At 35.8% G+C, this 22,869-nt stretch overlaps 1 protein-coding gene across 1 annotated transcript in view; it reads left to right on the plus strand.

Moving 5' to 3' along the window:
• Mfsd14b (major facilitator superfamily domain containing 14B) overlaps nt 1-22,869 on the plus strand; it is a 43,059-nt gene that overhangs the window by 12,000 nt on the left and 8,190 nt on the right. The window contains exons 2-8 of the mRNA XM_051194119.1: nt 1,239-1,334; nt 9,804-9,866; nt 10,266-10,393; nt 12,922-13,036; nt 17,613-17,831; nt 19,057-19,170; nt 20,679-20,750. Coding sequence (XP_051050076.1) covers nt 1,239-1,334; nt 9,804-9,866; nt 10,266-10,393; nt 12,922-13,036; nt 17,613-17,831; nt 19,057-19,170; nt 20,679-20,750 — 807 coding nt within the window. The remainder of the gene's footprint in view (nt 1-1,238; nt 1,335-9,803; nt 9,867-10,265; nt 10,394-12,921; nt 13,037-17,612; nt 17,832-19,056; nt 19,171-20,678; nt 20,751-22,869) is intronic.

The following is a 22,869-nucleotide window of genomic DNA, read 5'->3' on the forward strand; positions in this document are numbered from 1 at the left end:
GCTGCTCATGGGTTTTTTTGTTTGTTTTTGCTCCTGGAAAACAATTGTTTCTATTTATTAAACCTTCTACTAATGAAGTCAAAGGAGATGAAGGGTTCATCCCAAACTAGCAGTAGAATTAGCACGAATTTAGTAGTGTGAGCCACACTGTGCTGACTTTGGAGGTATGAAAGATACTGGAGTGAGGTTGTCCTGGGTTCTTCCTCCATGATCAGAGCTACTGAGGCCAGGCAATATGTGGCAGTGTTGGGGTTGTTGCTGCAAGGAGTCCCTACAGGTTATTCAATGAAGCTATATAAGAAGCCTGGGTTACTACAGACACTAAGATGTTGAAGATGCTAGAGCCCTAAGACATCTGCCAAGAGGAGTCATGTAGATGGAGTGGAACCAGCCCTAGAGAAAGATTTCAGGTAGCAAAACTGGAAAGCTGAGCCTTCTGAACTCCTTGAAGATAAAATATAAGTTAAAGACATGGAGCTACAGAATGTGCTGGTGTTTGCTCTGCTGGGTTTGGGTCTTTGTTCCTGTCTTTTGGAAGCAATTGTATATTCTATGCCTTTGTATGTCAGAAGTGTATAATTTGCGTGTTGGTTTTACAGGGGTCACACAATTAAGAAATTGCCCTGAGTATCAAAAGACACTTTGAACTTTTTTGTGCTTGTTTGTTTTTTCAAGACTGGGTTTCTGTATGTTGTCCTAGAACTTTCCTGTAGACCAGGCTGTCCTTGAACCCTAGAGATCTGTCTGTCTCTGTCCCCTCAATACTGGGATTAAAGGTGTATTTACTACATCTGACTTTGACTTTGGACTTTCAAATGGTATTGAAACTGTTAAAGACTACCAGACTTTTGCAGTTGGACTAAGTACATTTTGCATTATGATAATGGCTATGCGCCTGTGGGCTGCCAGATAGTGGAATAGTTTTGAATAAGAAGTGTCCTGGTAGTCTCTGCAGTGATCTCTCAGCCATCTGCTCTAGCTGCCTTCTACCATGCTGCCCCTTCCCACAGTGTGCAATTACAGACTCTCTTTCTGCAACTGTAAAGCCAAAATAAATTCTTTCATAAGTTGCTTTTGGGTTAAAGTAACTAAACATAGCCATATACCTGGTCCCTAGAATATGATTTTGTCTTGAATGACATAGGTAGTCTGAAGTTTGTATATTTCTCTATGCCGTTTCATGATAATATCTTGTTGTCTCTTTACTATTGTTTTTAACAGCTTTCTTTCTTTTTCAGCTACAAGGCTTTGGCCAACCAAGTGTTTACCATGCTGCTATTGTCATCTTCCTTGAATTCTTTGCATGGGGCCTGTTGACAACTCCAATGTTGACTGTAAGTATCACTGGACTGTGTCTTTCATCTTTAGACATGTTGTATATGAAATATGAAGCATTGTTGAAATTTATTCAGATGTAATGGCCTTTGATTTAAGGACCCAATAAATAGAGGATTGGTAAATACTTTATAGTGATGAATGTAAGAATGATCATGTGCCTGGTTTCGATAACCTCTCTATAGCAGTTTCTTTAAATCAAGTATTATATTTATTTTAAGTTTTTTTTTGTTTTGTTTTGTTTTTTTGTATTTTATGTATATGGCTCTTTTGCCTGCATGTGTGTCTGTGGTGGTTTGAAAGAAAATGGCCCCAAAGGGAGCGGCAGTATTAGGATGTGTGGCCTTGTTAGAGTAGGTGTGGTCCTGTTGGAGAAAGTGTGTCACTGTGGAGGTAGATCTTTGAGGTCTTATTCTGAAGATACCAACCAGTATCTTAGACCCCTTCGTGTTGCCTGCAAGATATAGGACCTTTAGCTACTTCTCCAGCACCATGTTTACCTGAATGCTGCTATGTCCCACCATGATGATAATGGACTGAACCTTGGAAACTGTAAGTGAGCCACCTTAATTAACATATAAGGTAAGTTTAAATGTCTTTGAAATTAAGTTTCAGTTGTTTTTACTTATTTTTAAAAATCACTAATAGGCAAGGCACAGTGGCACATGACTTTATTTCCAGCTCTGTAGATAGAGACAGACTCTGATTTGGAGGCTAGCCTGATCTACAGAGTGAGTTTTAGGTAGCCAAGGCTCTGCAGAGAAATACTGTCTCAAAAACAAAAACAACAAAAAACAAACAAACAAAAACAACGAAATCACTAATAGTTGTCTCTTCTCAGTTATTATTTTGCCATACCAGAAAGCTCCTTTTCTTATGTGCAATTTTTTTGTCTCAGTTCAATCTTGAAAATACAGAAGTTTATGGAGTGGGTTTTAGCCAGTTATGGAGTGGGTTTTAGCCTTATAGGAGACTATACCTTGATGAGTGTAAAGATCTTGGTTGATAGTTACATTGAAGGCTTGAAACACATCATTCCATGCTTTCCTGAGTTTGTAAGGGGGAAACAAAAACCTAAGTCATTTATCAACAACTCTTAATTTTAATTATTTCTTTTGTGCTTCGAACATCTTCATTATGATATATCTTATCAATTTAGGCTTCCATTTCTTTCTCTATATTTGGGACATGTTCTGATATGTTTTCATGAAATAAATTATCTTTACCTAAATACATGGCCTTCAGTTTCCTCTTCTGCCCCATTATTTTTCAACTTTGGTCTCTTGAATATGTCTCAAACTTAGACATTTTGATCGTATTTGTAGACTTCTTATTTATTTGTTGACTTTTTATTTGTACATATGTAAAAATACATTATTGTCTTAGCCTTGTTTTCCATCCTTGAAATCTGTTTTTCTCTTTGATCTTGTCTGCTTATGATGCTTTCACTCTTTTGTTTGTTTGTTTGTTTTATTTAAGCATTTGATTTCTTTCATTACCAGAATTTGTGTTTAATTCCCTTTCAGATTTTGAACTTCCTGAGATTTTCTCCTTCCTGAGCTCCTTTCTGAACTCCCTTGCTAAGTTATGTTGGAAATATTCTTGGGTAGGTCATCCTGAATTGATTCTCTTACTTCGTTCACCTGCTTATTTGAGTCTTCTGTATGGTCACTGATCATTTAAAAGTGGGAGTCTGAAATCTTTTTTTTTTTCCTTTTAGCTTTCTATCTTTTATTTTCAGTATAGAGGACTTGTGAGCCTGTAGAGGGTTGGATTCTTTGTTGTAATTTGCACATCTGTTGGGATGGAGGGATCCTTTAGTTTTATCTCTCCCTGCTCCTTTCTCCATTCTTCTTGTTGTTTGTTTTTGTTTTAACATGAATCCTGTCTTTATTTGGATATTTGTTTCCTACTGCTATTTCAGAGAGAAGCTGACTGCAATAGCTTACACAATGACTTGACAACAACTCTGGTGTTAACTTGTAGTAGGAAACACCTGTGGACTTCATTTGTGTCCCTTTAAAGGTTGAAAGGCAGCTGTGCTTGAGTATTGGTTGAGGAAACCATAGTTGACATGTTTTTGTTGTTTTTTGGATTTTTTTCATATCTACTGGAAAAGACAGAATAAAATAAGACTGAGTAGAAAAATTTATGGGGCTAGACATATAAGAAGTAGTACACAGAATATGGTAGAGGATGAACAGATGTAAAACCTTTTTCTAGCAAGATAAAAGTTAAAAGACAACAATGAACACAGTATAAAGGTGCAAATACATTGAAACAAGGGAGGAAATTAATTAAATAAATATGAGTAATTAAATAGTATTAGTACATCTCAATATTTCTTCCTATTTGGGAAGATACTGTTTATATCTCAGGAAAGGACTGTGGTCTCTGTAATTCAAACAAGTTAAATCAGTTTCTATTACAAGTCTACTTTCTGACAGAATTACAACCTCTCTAATGTTTTGGGAATTAGTATATATGCAGGGATTTTGTGACAAAGGCTCTGGCGGGGGGGGGGTGTCTAAGGCCTTTCCCCCCTTTTTCCTCTACCCTTTTCATTCTGTCACACTCAAATTTCACACACATAATCCCATGTAGCTTATTTGTGCAAATGAGGAGCTTGGAGCGAGGTGAACATAGATGATCTCTTAGCTGCAGACTCCTATATCACACATTACTCTCTCCAACTGGCAATGTCCCACTGCCTCCCTCATATATCTTATCTAGCTTTTCTAATTTATACTGTATCTTCCCTTTCATGTTCAGAGCAGATAATTTTTGGGGTGGTGTACTGTTCCTGGCAGACATTGACATAGCCAGCTGAGAAGCTGCTCTACAGCCTCTTGAGTTTCTGAGCAGTTAATTCTATTTATATAAATTTGCTTAAATGAATGTTTAAGTGTGAGAAGTACCCTGTTGCTATTATAAATTTATTGTTATTTAAGAAAAGTAGCTAAGTGAGTAGTTGTACTATTCATACATGAGATGAACTTGTCTTAATCTGGATTCTTGTTTCTTCATTTTCTCCCTTACTGTTCTGTTCACCCCACAGTGTGTTATCCCTATTCTATTTTTTGATTGGGAGATTGAATTCCTCTTTAAGACAAACAGTTTGCTTTGGCATATACCATTCAGTTCTGTCCTTTTTAATTTTTTTTTATGTGATAATTTGGTGTTCTTTGATAAGGAAGGAACAACATTAGAGTTTATTTAGTCACAGACAGTACTCATTTGTCCTCTTTTATGTTTGTGTATGTTACCATTCTGTTTATTCCTTGGCATCTTAAACCCATCACCCACAGTAATTTAACTATTAAGATGATAGTGTATGTTTGTTTTTTTTCATTTTTTACCTTAATGTAGCTTATGAACAGCACTCTTATTTTTAATAAAGCAAAAACCCAAGAATCCAAAAATGCAATCTTGGGATCATGATTTGGAAACTTAGAATACTATACACATATTAATATTTTGTCAGTCTGACTAGTTCTTAATCTGAGAATAATTAGGATTTTCTTGGTGTAGTAAAAAAGCAGCTTACTTCTTGGTTTAGTCTTTGAGATATTACTTATCTTGGGTAGCCTTGGCTTAGCTCACAGTTTTAATTCATTTATTTGATGATGTAAGTAAAGTTTATATCACCAGTGTCTTGTAGCAGTTTTATGAAATTGCCTTCATACAGTGAGGGACTACCTTCTAGTAGTATTACTTAGTGCATTAAAATGACTTGTCCCTATTTACATGTTTTTTTCAGGGCCTAATCTTAATTTAGTACGAATAATGTGATTAAACTAACACCCTAGGGTACATTTAAATCAACTGCTTAACCCTATAAACTATATATAATAGTCTTAGACACAAAAATTGCTTTTAGTTTATAGAATTTATTTTTCAAGCGGACTTTGAAACCTTACTAGACACTTAACAATTGAATGTTCCCTACTCATTTATCTTTATCATGTGGTGGCCTGAAAAACCCAGACTATTCTTTGAACACTTTCTTGTGACATTCAATTCTCTTATCCTTTATTCTTAACTCACTCTCAAGATAATGTGTCCATTCATTCCTTCATTTGATTAACATAGATTTTTCTCTCATCTGCCATTTGATATTTTCATTAGCTTTCTTGTCTCTTTAATAAGTGTGTTTTTCCAGGAGTTCCAGTAGCTAGAATGAGGTACAACTGTCTACTAGACCTTTTGGTCACATGACATAGTTACTTTGTTGGATGGCTTACTCAAGTGGGAAAACAAACAAACAAACAAGAAAAACAATAAGAAAGTAAATGTATACTCACTTGATTTCTAGAATCATGAGATGCCACAGATTGACTTTAGTAGATGTACTTGTTGGATTTTCTAGGGTTTGTTTGTTTGTTAAATAAAATTCCCAGAATGGGCCTATGCCAGGGACCCTGCAAGCCTCACAGTCTGACCTTGTGGTTTATTTTTCTTACTCATTTAAGGGTAGTAAAGCTTTGGAAAACGGTTTCTACATGGCAGTTATCACAACAAAACTTCAGGCATAACTATACAGAAACTCCCTAGCAAAGTAGTAAAGCGCCAGTGCCCTTTACAATAAGAATGAGTTCTATGGGCTGTGATAAGCTGAATTTAGGGCTAAAGCCTAGAGAGGAAGGATTTGTAATAAGTATAAGGATAGATTCTGTGGAGGGGGCATGCAGAGTACATGGGACCTCTCTCATAAGATTTCTGTTCACTGAGAGACAAAGCTCAGGATTAGGGCCTAAACAATTCTTAGGATTTGGGTCAAATTCAGATGGAGGCTGGCTCCCAGTAGAATAGCAAAGGATCACTGGGGTGTTAGACCACTTCACTCCAGCATTCCTGGTGACCAGAAATCATTCATTTACTTCCATTGAAATAATAGACCCACATGACTGACAATCCTGGTTTCTCTAATACTTACTCGAGCTGTGCTTCCTACAAGCCCATTTATATAAATGATAATTATTAAAGTCAGTAAGTCCAACTCACTAGTTGATCAATATTATTTGTTAAAACTTTGTTTACTATTGGATAGCAGACAGTGTACAAACAGATGCAATGAGTGTTTCTTGGCATTCTCTTAGTAACCATATTTTTGTCTGTCACACATTTTAAGTTTATTTATTTAAATGAATGCCTGTATATGTGTGTACAAGTACTAGTGGAGGGCAGAAGAGTTACAGGCAGTTGTGAGCCCGATGATGTGAATACTGAGAATTGAACCCTGATTCTCTATAAGCACAATGAGCATTCTTAATGCTGAGCAGTTTCTCTAGCCCCGTCTGTCCTGTGTGTGTGTGTGTGTGTGTGTGTGTGTGTGTGTGTGTGTGCGCGTGCGGTAATACAACAAAGACAACAGCTCATTTCCAACTTTGCTAATAAAATTATAAAAAGAACTGACAGGGCAGTGTAAAATAACTATTAGTGAGTCATCTTGTCTTCAAATTTGGGATAGATACATCATTATACTGCCTCTGGCATCATTTACATCTGAAACAAAGCCATTAATACAAATTACCATTCCCCATAAGTTAGTGATCTGTAAACTGTAGTCCCTGGGCTATACTAGTATGGTGTTTTGTGTGCTTAGAATGGTTTTTATAGTTGTGATTAGTTGGTATAAAGCAATTAAATGTACCGTTTTAAATAGTATATTGCTAGTATTTTAAGTTGACTGATGTTTAGTTTGGGTTTCCTTTGATTCTCCATTCTGGTGCCCTTGTTTTCTTCCTTGATCTCTTTATTTCCTTCTATAATTGATTTACAGACCTTTTTTGTTTTGTGTGATTTTGGAGTTCTGCCATGTATAGTGTTGTTTGTAATACACAACTATTGGAGATCTTCAGTCTGATGGAGAAGAAACATTTTTATTTTATGGCTTGTTATAATTGAACCTTTTAGAAGTGAGGTAGATTATCTTTTCCTTTTTTTTTTTTTTTTTTTTTTGTCAGTCTGTTTGGTACATTTCAACAGCTTTTCCTGGCCTTTCTTTTGAATTTGATGTAACTGTTTATATTTACAAGTGAGAGTAGATTACAATAGAAGAGTAATTGAGAGATAAATGTTTTCTGGGACTAGGCAAATAATATAAATGTGTGAAGTTGCGTGAGACTGTGCTGGTGTTACAGTTCCAATGTCTGCTTCCTCGACAACAGTAATGGCCTGTTCACTAGCCAATTAACCATAGTCTTTCAAGCTCCATGTCTATGGTTGTTGTGAGAAGCTGGAGAACCACATGGGATAGTGGGGTTGTGAGGAATTTATTAAGGAGGCCTATACTTACTTATTCATATAGGTAAGGCACTTTGGGGAGGGTACTTTACTGCACATGTCCAATCTGAACCAAACTAAAGGATATTTTGAAAGTGTATTAGCACAGGACTCTGCCCGAGTAGAAACTCCCATTCCTTAACATTTAGTGCAAGGACTGATTTTAGGAACTCTTGATCTGTTAAGGGATAGGCTCTCTGTAACACAAATTAATAAAAGACCCAGAGACTGATATTGGGATTCAAACTTAAAGCTGATGATCAGAAAAGCAAAGCCTCTGGCTACTAGCTGTCACCTCAAGCTCAGGCTGAAAGGGCTGATCCAGGAGTGAGCTCTTCACCAAGCCTCAAACTGCTGCCTTTCAGCATGGCTGCAGAATGAATGCCTCCTACTGAATACTGAAGACCCTGCTTCTGTCTATTATACCCCTCTAGTGCTGGGATTAAAGACATTCAAGATCTGTTACTCTTTTAGACTGATTCAATCTCATATATCCCTGGGTGGCCTTGAATTTAGAGAGATCCCTTTACCTCTTAATCCTCAATCCTAGATTAAAGGTGTGTACCACCACCTCCTAACTTCTGGCTGCTGGAATTAAAGGTATGTGCTTGGCTTCGAAGGCTTGTCTCTTGCTTTGCTTTCTGAATCTTCAGGCAAGTTTTAATAATTCATAAATAATATGTCACCACTGTTTAGAATACTGAAGGATTTTACAATGTAGTTAATGAAAAGTTTCTCTACCTGATAATCCTCTCTGCTGATGCAGTAATCCAAATTAGATCAAATCAAACCGAATTAGAAGAAGCCCAGGTTTAATGAATACAGCATTCCTGGTTGGCATTCCAGTCCCCTAGAGAGGAGGCAGTAAAGGGAGACCAGAAAAGCCACAAGTCTGTTCTCTGAGGGACAGTTTAAATACTGTGTGTGGGAGTGGTCTTGAGTATCTCTGGGGGAGGGGGCCATCATTTGGCAGGTTTTCTGAGATGCAGCAGAGTTTGAAGGGAGGTAGGGAAAGGTCTTGGGTGGAACCATAACATCCCAGACTCTGGGTATATGGATGCCAGGGGCTGGGGTGAAATTAATAGGTTTTTTACTGCTTTGAGCAGCTCTTAAGTATTCTGAAGCACTATTTGGTTTGAATTCTACCCCATTTAATTCTGTAAATGGCCCACTTGAAGACTATGCGTGTGATTAATATCTTGTGGCCAACTACAAAGGTTGGTAACATTGACAACAATATATCCGGAGGTTTTTTTTTTTTTTTTTGGGGGTGTGTGTGTGTGTGTATGACCAGTTTTAATAATGTATTTTCTTATAGCTGTTTTTCTTTTTTTTTAAAATTCCTTTTCCTTTCATTGAGGTTTTGGGGAATCTGGAAAATTTATTGAAAGTTCTCTTTCAACATCTGTTAATTCAACAGTTATTTGTAAAAATGAAACATAGCTCTGTGTATAGGGACAGGAGAGTAAGAAAGAGAGATTGACTGATTTATTGAATTATGTATATTTCTTCCTAAGAATAATTGAAGGAGCTGAGGAGATGTCTCAGCAGTTGCAGGCATTTGTTGCACTTTCAAAATACCTAGGTTGAGTCCCAGCACCCATATTGCAACTTCGATCTGTCTGTAACTCCAGTCCTGGGGTATCAGATGCTTTCCGATGGACTTCACAGACACCATGCTCTAAATATTTTATGACAAAAGCACCTATGAGTGATAGGGCTTATCTTGTCTGATTCTTACCATACTGTTTTATTGTCTTAATGCCTTTTCATGGCTTCAAGGTGTTTTGTTTTATTTTGTTTTTGAGACAAGGTTTTACTCTGTAGCTCTGACTAAAGTGTTTTTGTTGTTGTTTAAGATTTCACTAATATTTTATAATTTTTTTTTTACAGTTTATGTTGTTTAGCCTTCCAGTTATAAAGGCAGAAATCCTTTTTTGTTTTAAAGATTTATTTATTTATTTTATGTATCAGTGCTCTGTCTGCATGCTTGCCTTTCTAACAGAAGAGGGCATCAGATTTCACTATAGATGGTTGTAAGCCATCATGTGGTTGCTAGGAATTGAACTCAAGACCTCTGGAAGTGCAGCCAGTGCTCTTAACTGTAAGCTATCTCTCCAGCCCAGGAATCCTTACTTTTAATTTATATTTGAGTATGTCTTGATGTTTGTTTGCTTTTATAGGTTTTACATGAAACATTTCCTCAACACACATTCCTCATGAATGGTCTCATTCAAGGTGTAAAGGTAAGAAAAGTTGTGTGAAATCATAAGAACCAAAACCAGGAATCCCTAGTAAGTCAGAATAAGACACAATACAAATACTTATAACACATAAAATAATTTAACATTAAAAATCCCAGTGAATACTCTAAATGACTTAGGTCATTTTATTCTGTATATACTTGACAGTATGTAAATGTTTAATTATTATATAAACCTTTTAATTGCTCTATCAGGCAACAGTTCTATTTAGCCCTTCAAGCTTATATAATATTTGTCTGCATTATTCTGTGTGTTAAACAACATAATTCAAATTAAAATTACACTTTAGTAATTTAAGCAACATTAATTAATACACATAGAAAGGAAGAATTATGAGGGGTCATATTTTAAATCTAGCCTTTGCTTCTGCTTGTTCTCTAGGGCCTGCTCTCTTTTCTAAGTGCCCCGCTCATAGGAGCTCTCTCTGATGTGTGGGGCAGGAAGCCCTTTCTCCTTGGCACAGTCTTCTTTACCTGCTTCCCTATCCCACTGATGAGGATCAACCCATGGTGAGTTGCTGAACTCTTCACTGTCATATTGGTCTGTTTTGAGTCCTGTGTAAATAAAAGCAGTTTGTCACCACTCCTAATTCAAATATCCAAAATGTGAAATGACCACAAAATCCTAAACTGTTTGAGCACCAACATAACACAAATCTGATTGGTTCAAATAAACAAACTTTCCCTCATAATCAACAAATATAAAATAAAGAAAATTAAAATGTATTTCAAATATTGAATAAAATGAGTTTTAGACAATGTGTATAAGGAGTATATAGAATATGGATAATTTCCATTTTACACTCATGTCCTACACTTAGGATATCTCATCATATATATGCAAAATTCAAAAAGGAAAAAATTCCAAAACACTTCAATCCTAATGAGTTTCTAAATGTATGAACTCAACCGTTACTTTGATCTGCAGAACAGTCTTTTAACAATTTCAAAATAAACTACTATACTTAGTTGGAGAAATTCAAGGTGTCTCTAAGAGAAGTTATTGATGCTGTGATGTCAGTTTTAGGTCAGTGCTTAAAGTGCGCTAACAGTTGCTGCTCTTACCACTGTGACTTTGTGAATATATATATATATATTTAAATCTTTTGTCATCTCATTGCATTATGGCACTGAATGAACATTGTTTATGTAATAATAGACAGGAGTCATTTTTGTATATTCCATAAAGACCCTTAGCTTATTCTAAATCATGACATGAATTTGAATTAATATTTCCTCTTTAGTATGATGAATCCAGGTAATTTAATTACCATAGAAGGTTTAGGATTTACTCAAGCTTTTTTTGGTTTTTTGGTTTTTTTCCTTTTTAACATTTTAATGTTTTATTTTTAGATGATGGGATAGTATTTTCGCCAGTATTCCTGGTGCTGAGATGCTCTTGCTATGTAAAAACCCTTTCGTATGATTATCAGGAATTCCTGTTAATATTTCTAAATTTGTTGGATACCATAATAATTTTATCTTCTACCAAGTAATCATTTTTTTGTAGAATACTAATGCATCATGCCTTTCTGGTGAGTTAGAGATTTTTTTTTTTAAATCCCCATTGCTAGCTTAATATTTATTTAAATTCTAAATATTTGTTGGTTTTATTCTTTTATATTCTATTTATTGTAATACAAATTAGTCTTTTATCCTAATTGCTTGATTTTCTATGTATAATAATGTTAATATCATCTGTAAATAATTTTACCTCATCCCTTCTAGTTTTACACTACTTACTGCTCTTAAAATTTTTATTGACTAATGAATAATGTTTAATTAGTTATGATTGTGGGATTTTCTTCTATTTTGTAAAGACTGTTATAATTTTTCTTCATTGGGCCTCAAGGTAGCCTTTTTTCCCCCTATTTTTATTTTTATTTTTTTAATTTTATGTGTGTGAGTGTTTTGCCTCTATGTATGTTTTTTTACCATGTATGAGCCTGGTACCTACAGAAGCCAGAAGAGGGTGTTGGGTTCCCTGAGACTGGAGTTACAGACAATTGTGAGCAGCCATATGGGAAGTGAGCCTGGGTCCTGGAAAAGCGGCCAGTGCTCTTAACCATTGCACTATCTCTTTAGCCCTTTATTTCTATTTTATTCAAGGGTATCACTTTTAAAATAAATATTTATTGATTAGATTCAGAATTTATTTATGTCAAGAATTAGATTAGATGTTAGGTGGCTTTTAGCATAAGTGGGGGGGGTTGTTGTTGTTTCTTTTTCTTTGTTTTTTTTTTTTTTTTTTTTTCTTAAGAACTGTTATGATGCACATGAGATGATGCAGTGAGTAAAAACACTGGATGTATAAGCATGAGGACCTGAGTTCAAACCCTGGAATCCATAGTGGAAGGAGAGGACCAACCGTTGTCTGACCTGCACAGGACATGATGTCACATGCATGGCTGTATTCTCTCACACATCATATATATATAGAGAGATGCTATAACAGTAATAACAAAATTTAAAAATTTTAAAGACTTATTGATATGATAATAGTTATGTTACTGTTAATTACTTAATAAATTTTTAATATTAAAATATCTTTATGTCATAGAATAAATTCCACTTTGTGTTATGTAATATTCTGGCTTTTGCTGTTTTAACTGGATGTTTTTTCAGTGTATTTATGCATATTATAGAAATTTTTAGTTTGAATTATATTAACATTTTCTGTTACACTCTGTTTCTGTGTAGATTTTTAAAAAGGAAATTTAAAACATTATTTTATTGCCTACCTTTAAAATTACAGCTATGCCTAAAGCTGTAACTTTTATTTCATCCATTCTTTTTTTTCTCTTCTACCATTTTTTAGGTCAACATTTACTCCTTTCAATACTGAAAAACCTCTAGTTAATTTTTATTTATCTTTAGATAGATATATAGACAGACAGATATATTTGGGTTTATTTTTTTAGTTTATAATAGTCACAGGATATCTTTGACTTTGATTATAAGACTCTTCTAGCTAAATAATCTTTCAGTTAATAGGTGATGCTCTTAATCATATTCTTTTTAAAACAATCTTTTTATAGGTGGTATTTTGGCATGATTTCTGTATCTGGAGTCTTCTCAGTCACTTTTTCTGTAATATTTGCCTACGTAGCTGACTTCACTCAAGAACATGAAAGAAGTACTGCTTATGGATGGGTAAGATGGTAACTTTTTGTTTGTTTGTCTTGAAATAAAAACGCATAGGCCAAATTGACTTCAAACTAAGAATCCTCCTTTCATAGTCTCTTGAGAGCTGGGGTTATATTATTGTATTGGCTAGCTATTGTATTGTGTAACAGTTTACCTGTCTACGAAATTTTTGTTATTTTGAGATAGGGTTTTAAAGGACAGGCTAGGTCCAAACTCAGTGAGTATCTGAGGATCACCTTCTCTCCAGAGTGCTGGGATTACAGGCATGCACTATCATGCCCAGCTTGTAGACGTTATAAAAACTAGAGTAATAAATAACAATCTGTTAAAAAGTGACAAGAAATTGATGTCTCAATTCAGAAATAGATTTGAAAAATGTGAAAAATCTCAACAATGTGTCTCAGGCATTCATTGGAGGCATGACGCTATGGGGGAAACAGCTATTCATTTGGCAGATGGTTGTTCAATAAATATCAAAAGGATCAGACATATATTTTTTGGTAACTTTACATTTGACAGTCTCATTTTTTTTCAGTCATGATAATGATAATATAGTTATATAGGAGAAGAAAGAACTATTAGAAGATGGAAGCAGAAACATTTTGAGCCAGCAGGGCAGAGGATCACATCTTTGCAAGTTAATCTTCCTTTCTTCCTTCCTTCCTTCCTTCCTTCCTTCCTTCCTTCCTTCCTTTTTCTTTCTTTCCTTCCCTCCCTCCCTCCATCCCTCCCTCCCTCCCTTCCTTTCTTTCTTTCCAAGGTACTTCCATATTCTTAGAGATACGATAGCATGTATTCATATTGTACTCATATTGATGAGCACTTGTAAACACTTGTTCAGTGTCTGGGATATATGTGCACATTGTAAGAAGATAAGTGACCTGTCTAGACCGTGGAGAGGTATAGATTAAAAGAGGGTTAGTGCCAGTAACCCAAATAATTACTTTCTTTCTTGTACCCTTTTCTTTAAAATAAAATACTGCTTCTTAGAATAAAGTGTTCATTCTTGTTGCCTGATTGAGTACATTCATTGATCAGTTTTTAACATACAGCTAAGTTACTACTGTTCCGTAAAACACTGTATTTTTTGTTGGCTTTGGATACCTACTGTTAGAAAGCTTCTCTTTCCCCTCTGACTACTGTCTGCTCACTTTCTCCCTTCCCACCTCCTGTGAATATTATTTGTGTTTCATCCTAAATTAAAGACACGTACGCAGTGCTGTGCAGGATAGAGGAAAAAGTAAATAGGAAGGCTTCAAATAGGGGGACATATTCAAGGTAGGCTTTAAGTGTCAGCCATCAAAGCTGGGAAGAGTACCAAGATCCTATACCTCATAGTAGTGCAGCTTTCTTCTCCAGCTACTCTAAAATGGAAAATGTCTACGGACACACTAATCTCCTCTATAAAAATGTTAATGGATACATGAAAATGTAAAACTTGTACATATTAATGGGAAATATCTCATGTAAGGTTTTGATGTATGTGTATATATGATATATATAATGTCTGACCAGTTAGACATTTTGTTAAAAGGTTAATTATTTTTCCCTTTTTTGGCCTTTATTTACTTACTAATTCTGTGTGTGTGTGTGTGTGTGTGTGTGTGTGTGTGTGTGTGTGTGTGTGTGTGTAGGTGCATAGCATTCATGTGGCAGTGAGAGAACATTTCAGAAGTCACTACTCTTCTTCTACCATGTCCTGGGAATCAGACTCTGGTTACCAGGCCTGTACATCATGGACCTTTAGCTGCTGAGCCATTCTGTCTTTTCCTTATGGTGGGATTTTCAAAGCTGTTTATTTTTTGCTATCAACAGAAAAATAATTTACAGTGCTTCTGTGCTAATTACATGAAGGGTTTTGGTAATCACCAGAAGTGACTGTCACTTAATTACTTAATCTGTAGCTCAGTTTCCCATCGTTAGATGACAGTTAGGATTCGTGCTTATTCATGGGACATGACAAGAAGCCAGTGAGTGAACATCCCAGCCCATATCTGAAGTGTGATCACTTTAGCTCCTGTAGCTCAACAATAGGCTACTGGGTTTGTCTCAAGCCTGGGACTTTTGCCAGTAATTCCTTACAGTCTATCCAGCTTGCAGAGAATTTACTGCTGATTATTTCCAGGCTGTGTTAATACTAAACGGCACTTTTGATACCCATACTTTAGGTTAAAGTATGCTTTCCTTTCTGAAACTCATTCAGGAAACAAAGAAAGAGGTTCTTTAAGGGTCATAACAGTGAATAATGCTCCTGGTAGGATACTCCTCACTGTATCTGGTAAATGAATCTATAGGGTGATTCACCACAGCAGAGTCTTAGTGAATGTTTTTAATTGTGGGTTTAGATAATTAAAAAAAAATGCAAAAGTATTATCCTTCTTAAAACATAATGTAGCCTAAAGATACTGTTTCCCTAACACATGAGGATGATGTCCTAGTGCTCCCATAGCAATTGAAGAGTGTACAGCACTGTTTGCATAGCTGTTTGCATGTCTTTACAATCTGTGGTGCAGTAATGTGACTATCTGGACTTTTTCAAATAAAACAGTAAGATCTCTGTCAACATCACATACTTCATAAATACTGATTTTCAGAAATTTTTATTTCCCAAACTAAAATTCTCCCTATCTTTATTCCTCACTCCAAAAGCCTTTTTTTCTATCATTTTTAGCTTTTAAAGTTTTTTAATGTAATGTTAGTTTTATATGTATTGTATATTTATATTCAGTTGTGGGATAATGTTTCAAAAATGTTATTGGCTTACTAGAAATCTTAGTCAAATACAATGATTTCTAGTGTTTCTTTTTCTTTTTGTTTTTTAAAAGATTTTTGTTTATTTTGTGTACTGTGTTCTGGCTACATGAATTTTATTACAGAAGAGAGCACCAGATCTCATTACAGATGGTTATGTACCACCATGTGGTTACTGGGAATTGAACTGAGGACCTCTGGAAGAGCAGTCAGTGCTCTTAACCTCTGAGCCATCTCTCCAACCCTAGTTTTCTTTTTAAGTAACAATTTTACTTATTCTTTTTAAATTTCATACATATTTATAATATATCTTGATCATATCCATCCTCCCCCCCCCCCAGAATACTTTATCACGTCTTCCAATTTCATGTCTATGGGTTTTTTTTTTTTTAATTTTCTTAACTCACTGTCTTTATATGATTTATTTTGTTTCTAATAGGATCTTCTAGCTTTAATAACTTACTAGTATGTTTTTGGTGCTCTATAAACTATTTATAATTTAGACAATGAATATTTACATTGTATTTCTAAATGGGGAGCACGCAGGGTGCAGTGTAATAAGGCTCACCAGCCATGGCCTCTAACCAGAAAGCTTCAGCCTGTCCACAAATCACTTTTTATTTTTTTGTGTGGGTGTTGGTATTAATGGTGCTAATGATCACACCCAGGATCCTGAAAATGCTAGCCAAATAGTCTGTCGCTTAGCTATATATCTCCAGCCTTCATTCTTCTATTTTTATTAATGTATTCATTTTGGTTATAGCTTTTTCTCTTAAAACCAGCTACCTCCTGCCCCATATTAATGAAATGGTCATAAAGAGATAAATGGGTATATGGAAAAATATAGTGGTTTTAGATGAATCAGGTATAGTTCCTAAGAAATTTATAGATCTCAGCTCTCCAGAGAATGAATTTGTTGGTTGGTTGGTTTGTTTGTTTGTTTATTTATTTATTTATTTATTTATTTATTTATTTATTTATTTTGGAGACAGACTATGTAGTCTAGAACTGGCCTTGAACTCAGCAGTCGTGCATCAGCCTCCTAAATACTGTGATTAGAGGCATGAACCACTATACTTTCTGCTAGGCAAATGCCATGCCATTGAGCTATAATCCCAGCCAGGAAGGAATTGTTTACATACCCTTCTTTGCACACCTCTGCCTCTGTTTTCCAGTTAAAGAAACAGAATCAGTGAATGTTTTATGAGAAAAGCTTCTATGGTGTTAATTTATATTGTATTTTAATTATAGCTACCCAGAATATCTCCACTTAGCCCAGAATATCTCCACTTAGTTAACAGTGGGTAAATACATGTTTAATCAAAATTGCTTTCCTTCTCTTTTATTCTTTTTTTTTAATTAATTAATTTTTTTATTTTACATGTCAATCCCAGTTCCCCCTTCCTCCTTCCCTCTTACCCTCTCTCCCCCCTCACATGCACCCTGAACCCCCTCCCTAACATCCCCCTCCCCCCACTTCACATGTAGGGCTATGCCATCCAGGTGGGATCGTGTAACTCTGACAAGACACATCCCCCATGGAGGGATACTCTTTTATTCTTAAAATTTGGATGTAACACATTTGTCTTACTGAATTGAGGAGAGGGAGCTGGAGATATGGCTTAGCAGTTAAGAACAGCTATTTTAGAGTACTGATCATAACCATCCATACCTCCAGATCTTCTACTGACCCGTGAGTACCAGGCATTCACTCAAGCAAAATACTCATCTTAAAAAACAAAATAACAAAAGGTGGGACTCAGGGAAACAGCATGCTCTCTCCACTGATGCTCATATTTAGGAAACTAAATGACTCTGCTTTTTCCCATAGGTCTCAGCCACCTTTGCAGCTAGTCTGGTTAGCAGCCCTGCCATTGGAACATACCTTTCTGCAAATTATGGAGATAGTCTTGTTGTGCTGGTAGCCACAGTGGTGGCTCTCCTAGACATTTGCTTCATTTTGGTGGCAGTTCCAGAATCTCTACCAGAGAAAATTAGACCTGCTTCCTGGGGAGCTCAGATTTCGTGGAAACAAGCAGACCCTTTTGCGGTAAATTAAGACATGAAAATACTTATTTCCTATATATTTCTTTTTGCTAAGAAAATAAGACTATATATACAGCTTAAGGATCCCAACAGTTGTTGATTTCTTTTACAGTAAAAATGGAAACTTTAATTACAAGTAAGTGATTGAGAAAATGAGAAATATATAAGTAAGCCATATAAATCATAAGAGACAAAGTATTATCCTCAAGTACGTGGTCATTTTTTTTATCATTTAATAAAATGAATGAAGATAGATCATACTAACAAGAAATAGTGCTAGAAAAGTTTTTCTACTTCCCTCTCTGATACATCTACCTTTTTTTATAGAACAATTGTAAATCACATTGTGTGAGCTTGTGTAGGCCAGTGGTAGATGTCTGATGTCTTTTGCTATCACAGTTGGCTAGCAAGACTACCCAGCCAACAAGTTCCAAGGATCCTCCTGTCTCTGCCTTCCCAGTGCTAGAGTTATAGGCATGCACCATAATGCCAGGCTTTTAATGTAGGTGCTGCAAGTCAGACTTGACTCCTTATGCTTATACAGCAGGCACTTGACCAACTGAACCATCTCCCCAACCCTTTGAAATTATTTTCTAAAATGAGTACTTCCTGGAGATCTTGCCTGTTACTCTTGTATGTTACGTTGTCAGGTGGTGATAGAGAGTTTTGGGGAGGACTCGGGAATGGACTAGAGAACCTGTGAGTTATTATTTTGTTTGTTTCAGTAAATGTTAGTTGCTTTGGGTATGAGTATATAAAGTTTATGGATGGCGGCCTAAAAGTTCTGTGACACTTGTCACTCCTGTTCAGATAAAAATTTTAGGACCTACCAATTATCTTCCTGGTTTCAGGCAACTTGACTATCAACAGTTTGAAGAATAGGTTGAATTTACATATAATGAGGACTATGGAAGAGGCAGAAAGGAAGATCAGAATATCAAATGTATCCTCAGCCACATACAGAGTTTGAGTCCAGCCTTGGCTACATGAGACCTTATGTCAGAAAAAGAAAACCTTGTAATTAAAATCATTTAAAAGAAGTTACTTTACAATCCAGAGAAAGAATTAACTTTTCTTAGGAAGTTCTGTAGAATTTTTTTTTTTTTTTTTTTTTTTTCTGGACTGGTTTATAGGGTATTCAGGATCTCTTGAAGGAGATATATGAAAATAGTGAAGCCAATATCACAAAAACACTGACATTTGTGATTTTGCTTTCTGCTTATTCCCAGTCATTAAAGAAAGTTGGAAAAGATTATACAGTCTTACTCATCTGCATCACAGTGTTTCTCTCATACCTCCCTGAAGCTGGACAGTATTCAAGCTTTTTTCTCTATCTCAGGCAGGTGAGTAATAAGTCCCTAGTAGTCTTTAACACGTAGAATATCAAAGATTGAGATTTGTCTAAGATAGGTTGAGGAAACCACTGTAGAAAAGGAAATAAGAACTTGTTTCTAGAGATTTTACAAAGCAGGGACCTATAATCCAATGATGACTTTAGTGGTGGCCTTATAAATAATGGTACCCCAGGTATGTATAACCATGCCCAACTTCTCACTGAGACAGGAGTGTTGCTTATATCCAAGATTTAAGAACATAGTAAGACATCTACTGTGGAATAGTTTTTTTAAAAGACAGAATTATCGGAAACAAAACTCTGAGGGTTTGTATGTGTATCAGGTTAGTTGGCCTAGAATTTACTGTAGACCAGGCTAACCTTAACATCATAGAAATTGATCTACCTTTGTCTCCTGAATGTTGGGATTAAAGCCATCCACCACCAAGTCTGTCTCTGAGACCCTAGTCTAAAGTGGGATTTAGATTAAACCAAATTAAGAGAAGATATAGAACTGCCATCTCTCTTCCTCAAAGGGTATATACAACTGGTACCAAAGTGGCTCATGAGCCTATGTACTTTTATATATAAGCAGTCTGTAGTTTGTGATAAGTTTACTCTTAGTATTGCTGCCATGCTTTAGCAGTAAATAGGCTGCCTTTACCTTCCTAAGTGCTGAAATTATAGACATGAGCTACCCTACCAGTTCCAGATTTTGTAATTTAATATGATTAGGTAGTAATAGAAGAGCCAGAGGTTCTAGCCCTAGTATTTTTATTATTTAATTGTGATTTGGAGGAAGATACTCACTTGTGAAGTAAGAAGACTATATAAAGTCACTTTTGGTATATTTTCCTATATTTTATAGAATTTCCGTAGAAAACAAAGTAATATATCCTTTTAAAAATTATTAGCCATTTCATAGTTACTGTCAACATTAGAGGTTCAGAGGTCAATTGCCAATCAGACTTGGTTGTTTACTTAGTAGAAGTATATGGGAGTTTTTACAGCACTCCCATCTCTGGCTCATACCTCTGAGTCTAATATAATTGGTCTTCACTGGGTTCTGGCACCCTATTGTTCTCTTTTCTCCCCTTCTGTCCTTTTCCCTGTTGCTCACATAGTTTTAAAATACAACCAGATTCAAGAGCTGATAGTCCAATTCTCCCTTGAAAAAAATTAAAAGTCAAATTGCTTTCTTTTACACTCTCTTTTTTGTATGGTCTCATTGCCTCCACACTGGGATAGACTAATTAAGAGAAGAAATGCTTTAAAAAAAATAAGCATAATAAAATTTTCAAGAAAATTCACAATTTGTACCTGCTTATAATTATTTTATGTCAGATTTGGATAAAATTATGGGCTAATTTTTTGGAGCTTTTGTCACTGCCCTAATTTCTATTGCTTTTGTGAACTTTCCTCAACTATTTTTTCCTGTCGGTTTTAATAGGGAAAAGATCATTTACTAATTACATCATTTAAAAGTGATCTGTTTGTTTACCTTTTTCATTTCTATAGGTCATAGGTTTTGGATCTGTGAAAATTGTAGCATTCATAGCTATGGTAGGAATTCTGTCCATTGTGGCTCAGGTGAGTGTTTCTTACAACATGTGGGTTAAAATGATAAAGGAGTTCCTCCACACTACTGCCTCAGCTGCTTAGCTCCTGCTGTAACACATCTTGTTCATGTAGAGAACCTCATCAAATTCAGGAAGCTGGCAGGGACACACTTACTGGTTGCACATACAATATTAAAGTTCTCAGGATTCAGTAGAACTTTATACAGATTTCATTAGGACATTATTTGTAATTTGTGCTGGATCCATTTTTCTTTCTTACTTCCAAAACAGCTGGATTAAGGGAGTGGCAAAATGACACAATAAAAGGTGCTTGTTGCCAAGCAGTGATTTGAGTTCATTTCCTGGAACCCACATGGTTGAAAGAGAAAACTGACTCCTTCAAGTTGTCCTCTGACTGCCAAATACATGCTGGGACTCGTGTACACACACATAACAAATACTTATAAAAACTATTTTAAAGGAAAAATAAAGTAACCAGATACTGCGGAATAAACCAGAGGAATGTGTTTCAGTGTTTCCTTAATGGTGAAAATTAATTAGAAATAAATGTCTTCTAGATCCTGGTGTCTACAGGACTAAACAAATAAGAATCAGCACATTAGAATATATGTAGTAAGTTAGTAACAGTAAATACTTTCCAATCTATTATAATCGTCAATCCAGAAAGGAAAATGTATATGCCCTGGTGTGCTTCAGGGACATACACTACAGTTTGTATGGATTGCCCAGAGGCCATTCCTTTGAAAGGGCTATCTAGGCCAAGCTAATGTTCTTCTGTGATTAACTCTCTGTAGAGGATATGAGAAGTCTGGGAAGGGATTCGGAGTTCCTTGCTGGTTTTGTTTATATTATAACTATAGTTCTAACTTGATAACTGTTTTGTTATATATAATTTGACTATGTTAAAGTTAAACCCTTCTTTTTATTTAGACAGAAAGAGGAGATGATGGGAAGTGTTCTTCTGTATATATGTTTGTCTTATTGGTTGATGAATAAAAAAACACTGATTGGCCAGGCAGGATGATAGGTAGGACTCAGAGACAAGGAGAATTCTGGGAAATGTAGGCAGAGAGGAGTCATCATGTGATCCCAGGAAGTGATGTATCTGGGCAGAAACCAGCCACTAGCCAACCATAAAGGTCTGGAGGTCTGTACAGACAGGCAGGAAGTGACTTAGCTGGGCAGAATCAGAACATAAGCAGAGAACAGGAAATCGCTCTCCTCTCTGCGGAGACACTGAGCAGTCACAATATAGGATGCTAGAGGAGTAACAGGTCTAGACTCATTCTTTGTTAAGAGAAGACCACGTGGAAATACAAAGATTAGTAGTTATGGGTTAAGTAATTAAGACAGAGGTAGAAAATAAGAAACCCAAAACAAAGCCAACAGTTTCATAATTAATATAGTGTCTGTGTGTTTATTTGGGACTGACACAGCTCTGGGCTGGCAGCAAAGAATGCCCATAATGGTGTTAGCATATATAAATTATGTTAAGCTTCCAAGTTGTTTATGATTTTCATTTGTTTTGTACATTAACCTTAGCTGTTTGCCCGTAGGTGTCCTTATCTTCCTTTTCAGAGTGTCTCTACAAGTTGTATTTAACAGAATATAAATTTATTAAAAACAGAGCTCATATCATTCTTCATTTTGTGAAATTGTTAATTATGAGTGAGTAGTAACCCGTGCTGAACATATACAGGTGTGGAATTCTGCTGAACAGTATTTGTTTACATTTCTCCAAAGAACACTAAAGTGTAATCCTCTCAGTCGTAACTGGAGTGCAGCTGTATTCATGGGAGGGGGTGGGGGTTGGTGGTGGTAGTAGCAGAGTGTTAAGAGTATGTTTTTCCGCTGGTCTGGTCCCACTGTCGCGCTAGCCCCAAATAACACACAGAGACTCTGTATTAGATAATAATGCTGTTGGCTAGTTACTTTTTTCTTATTGGCTAGCTCTTAAATATTAACCCATTTCTATTAATCTAAGTATTTCCACATGATCTCATCTTACTGGAGATAGGGGCAGGTATTCTGCTCTCTCAGGTTTCTACATGCTGACTCTTCCCTACTACTTCCGTGAATCCTCCTTGTCTCCTACTCCCACCTATCTTGCTTTCCTATTGGCCAACAGT

This window comes from Phodopus roborovskii, unplaced genomic scaffold, assembly GCF_943737965.1.
Source record: "Phodopus roborovskii unplaced genomic scaffold, PHOROB, whole genome shotgun sequence".
Classification (NCBI taxonomy): Eukaryota; Metazoa; Chordata; class Mammalia; order Rodentia; family Cricetidae; genus Phodopus; species Phodopus roborovskii.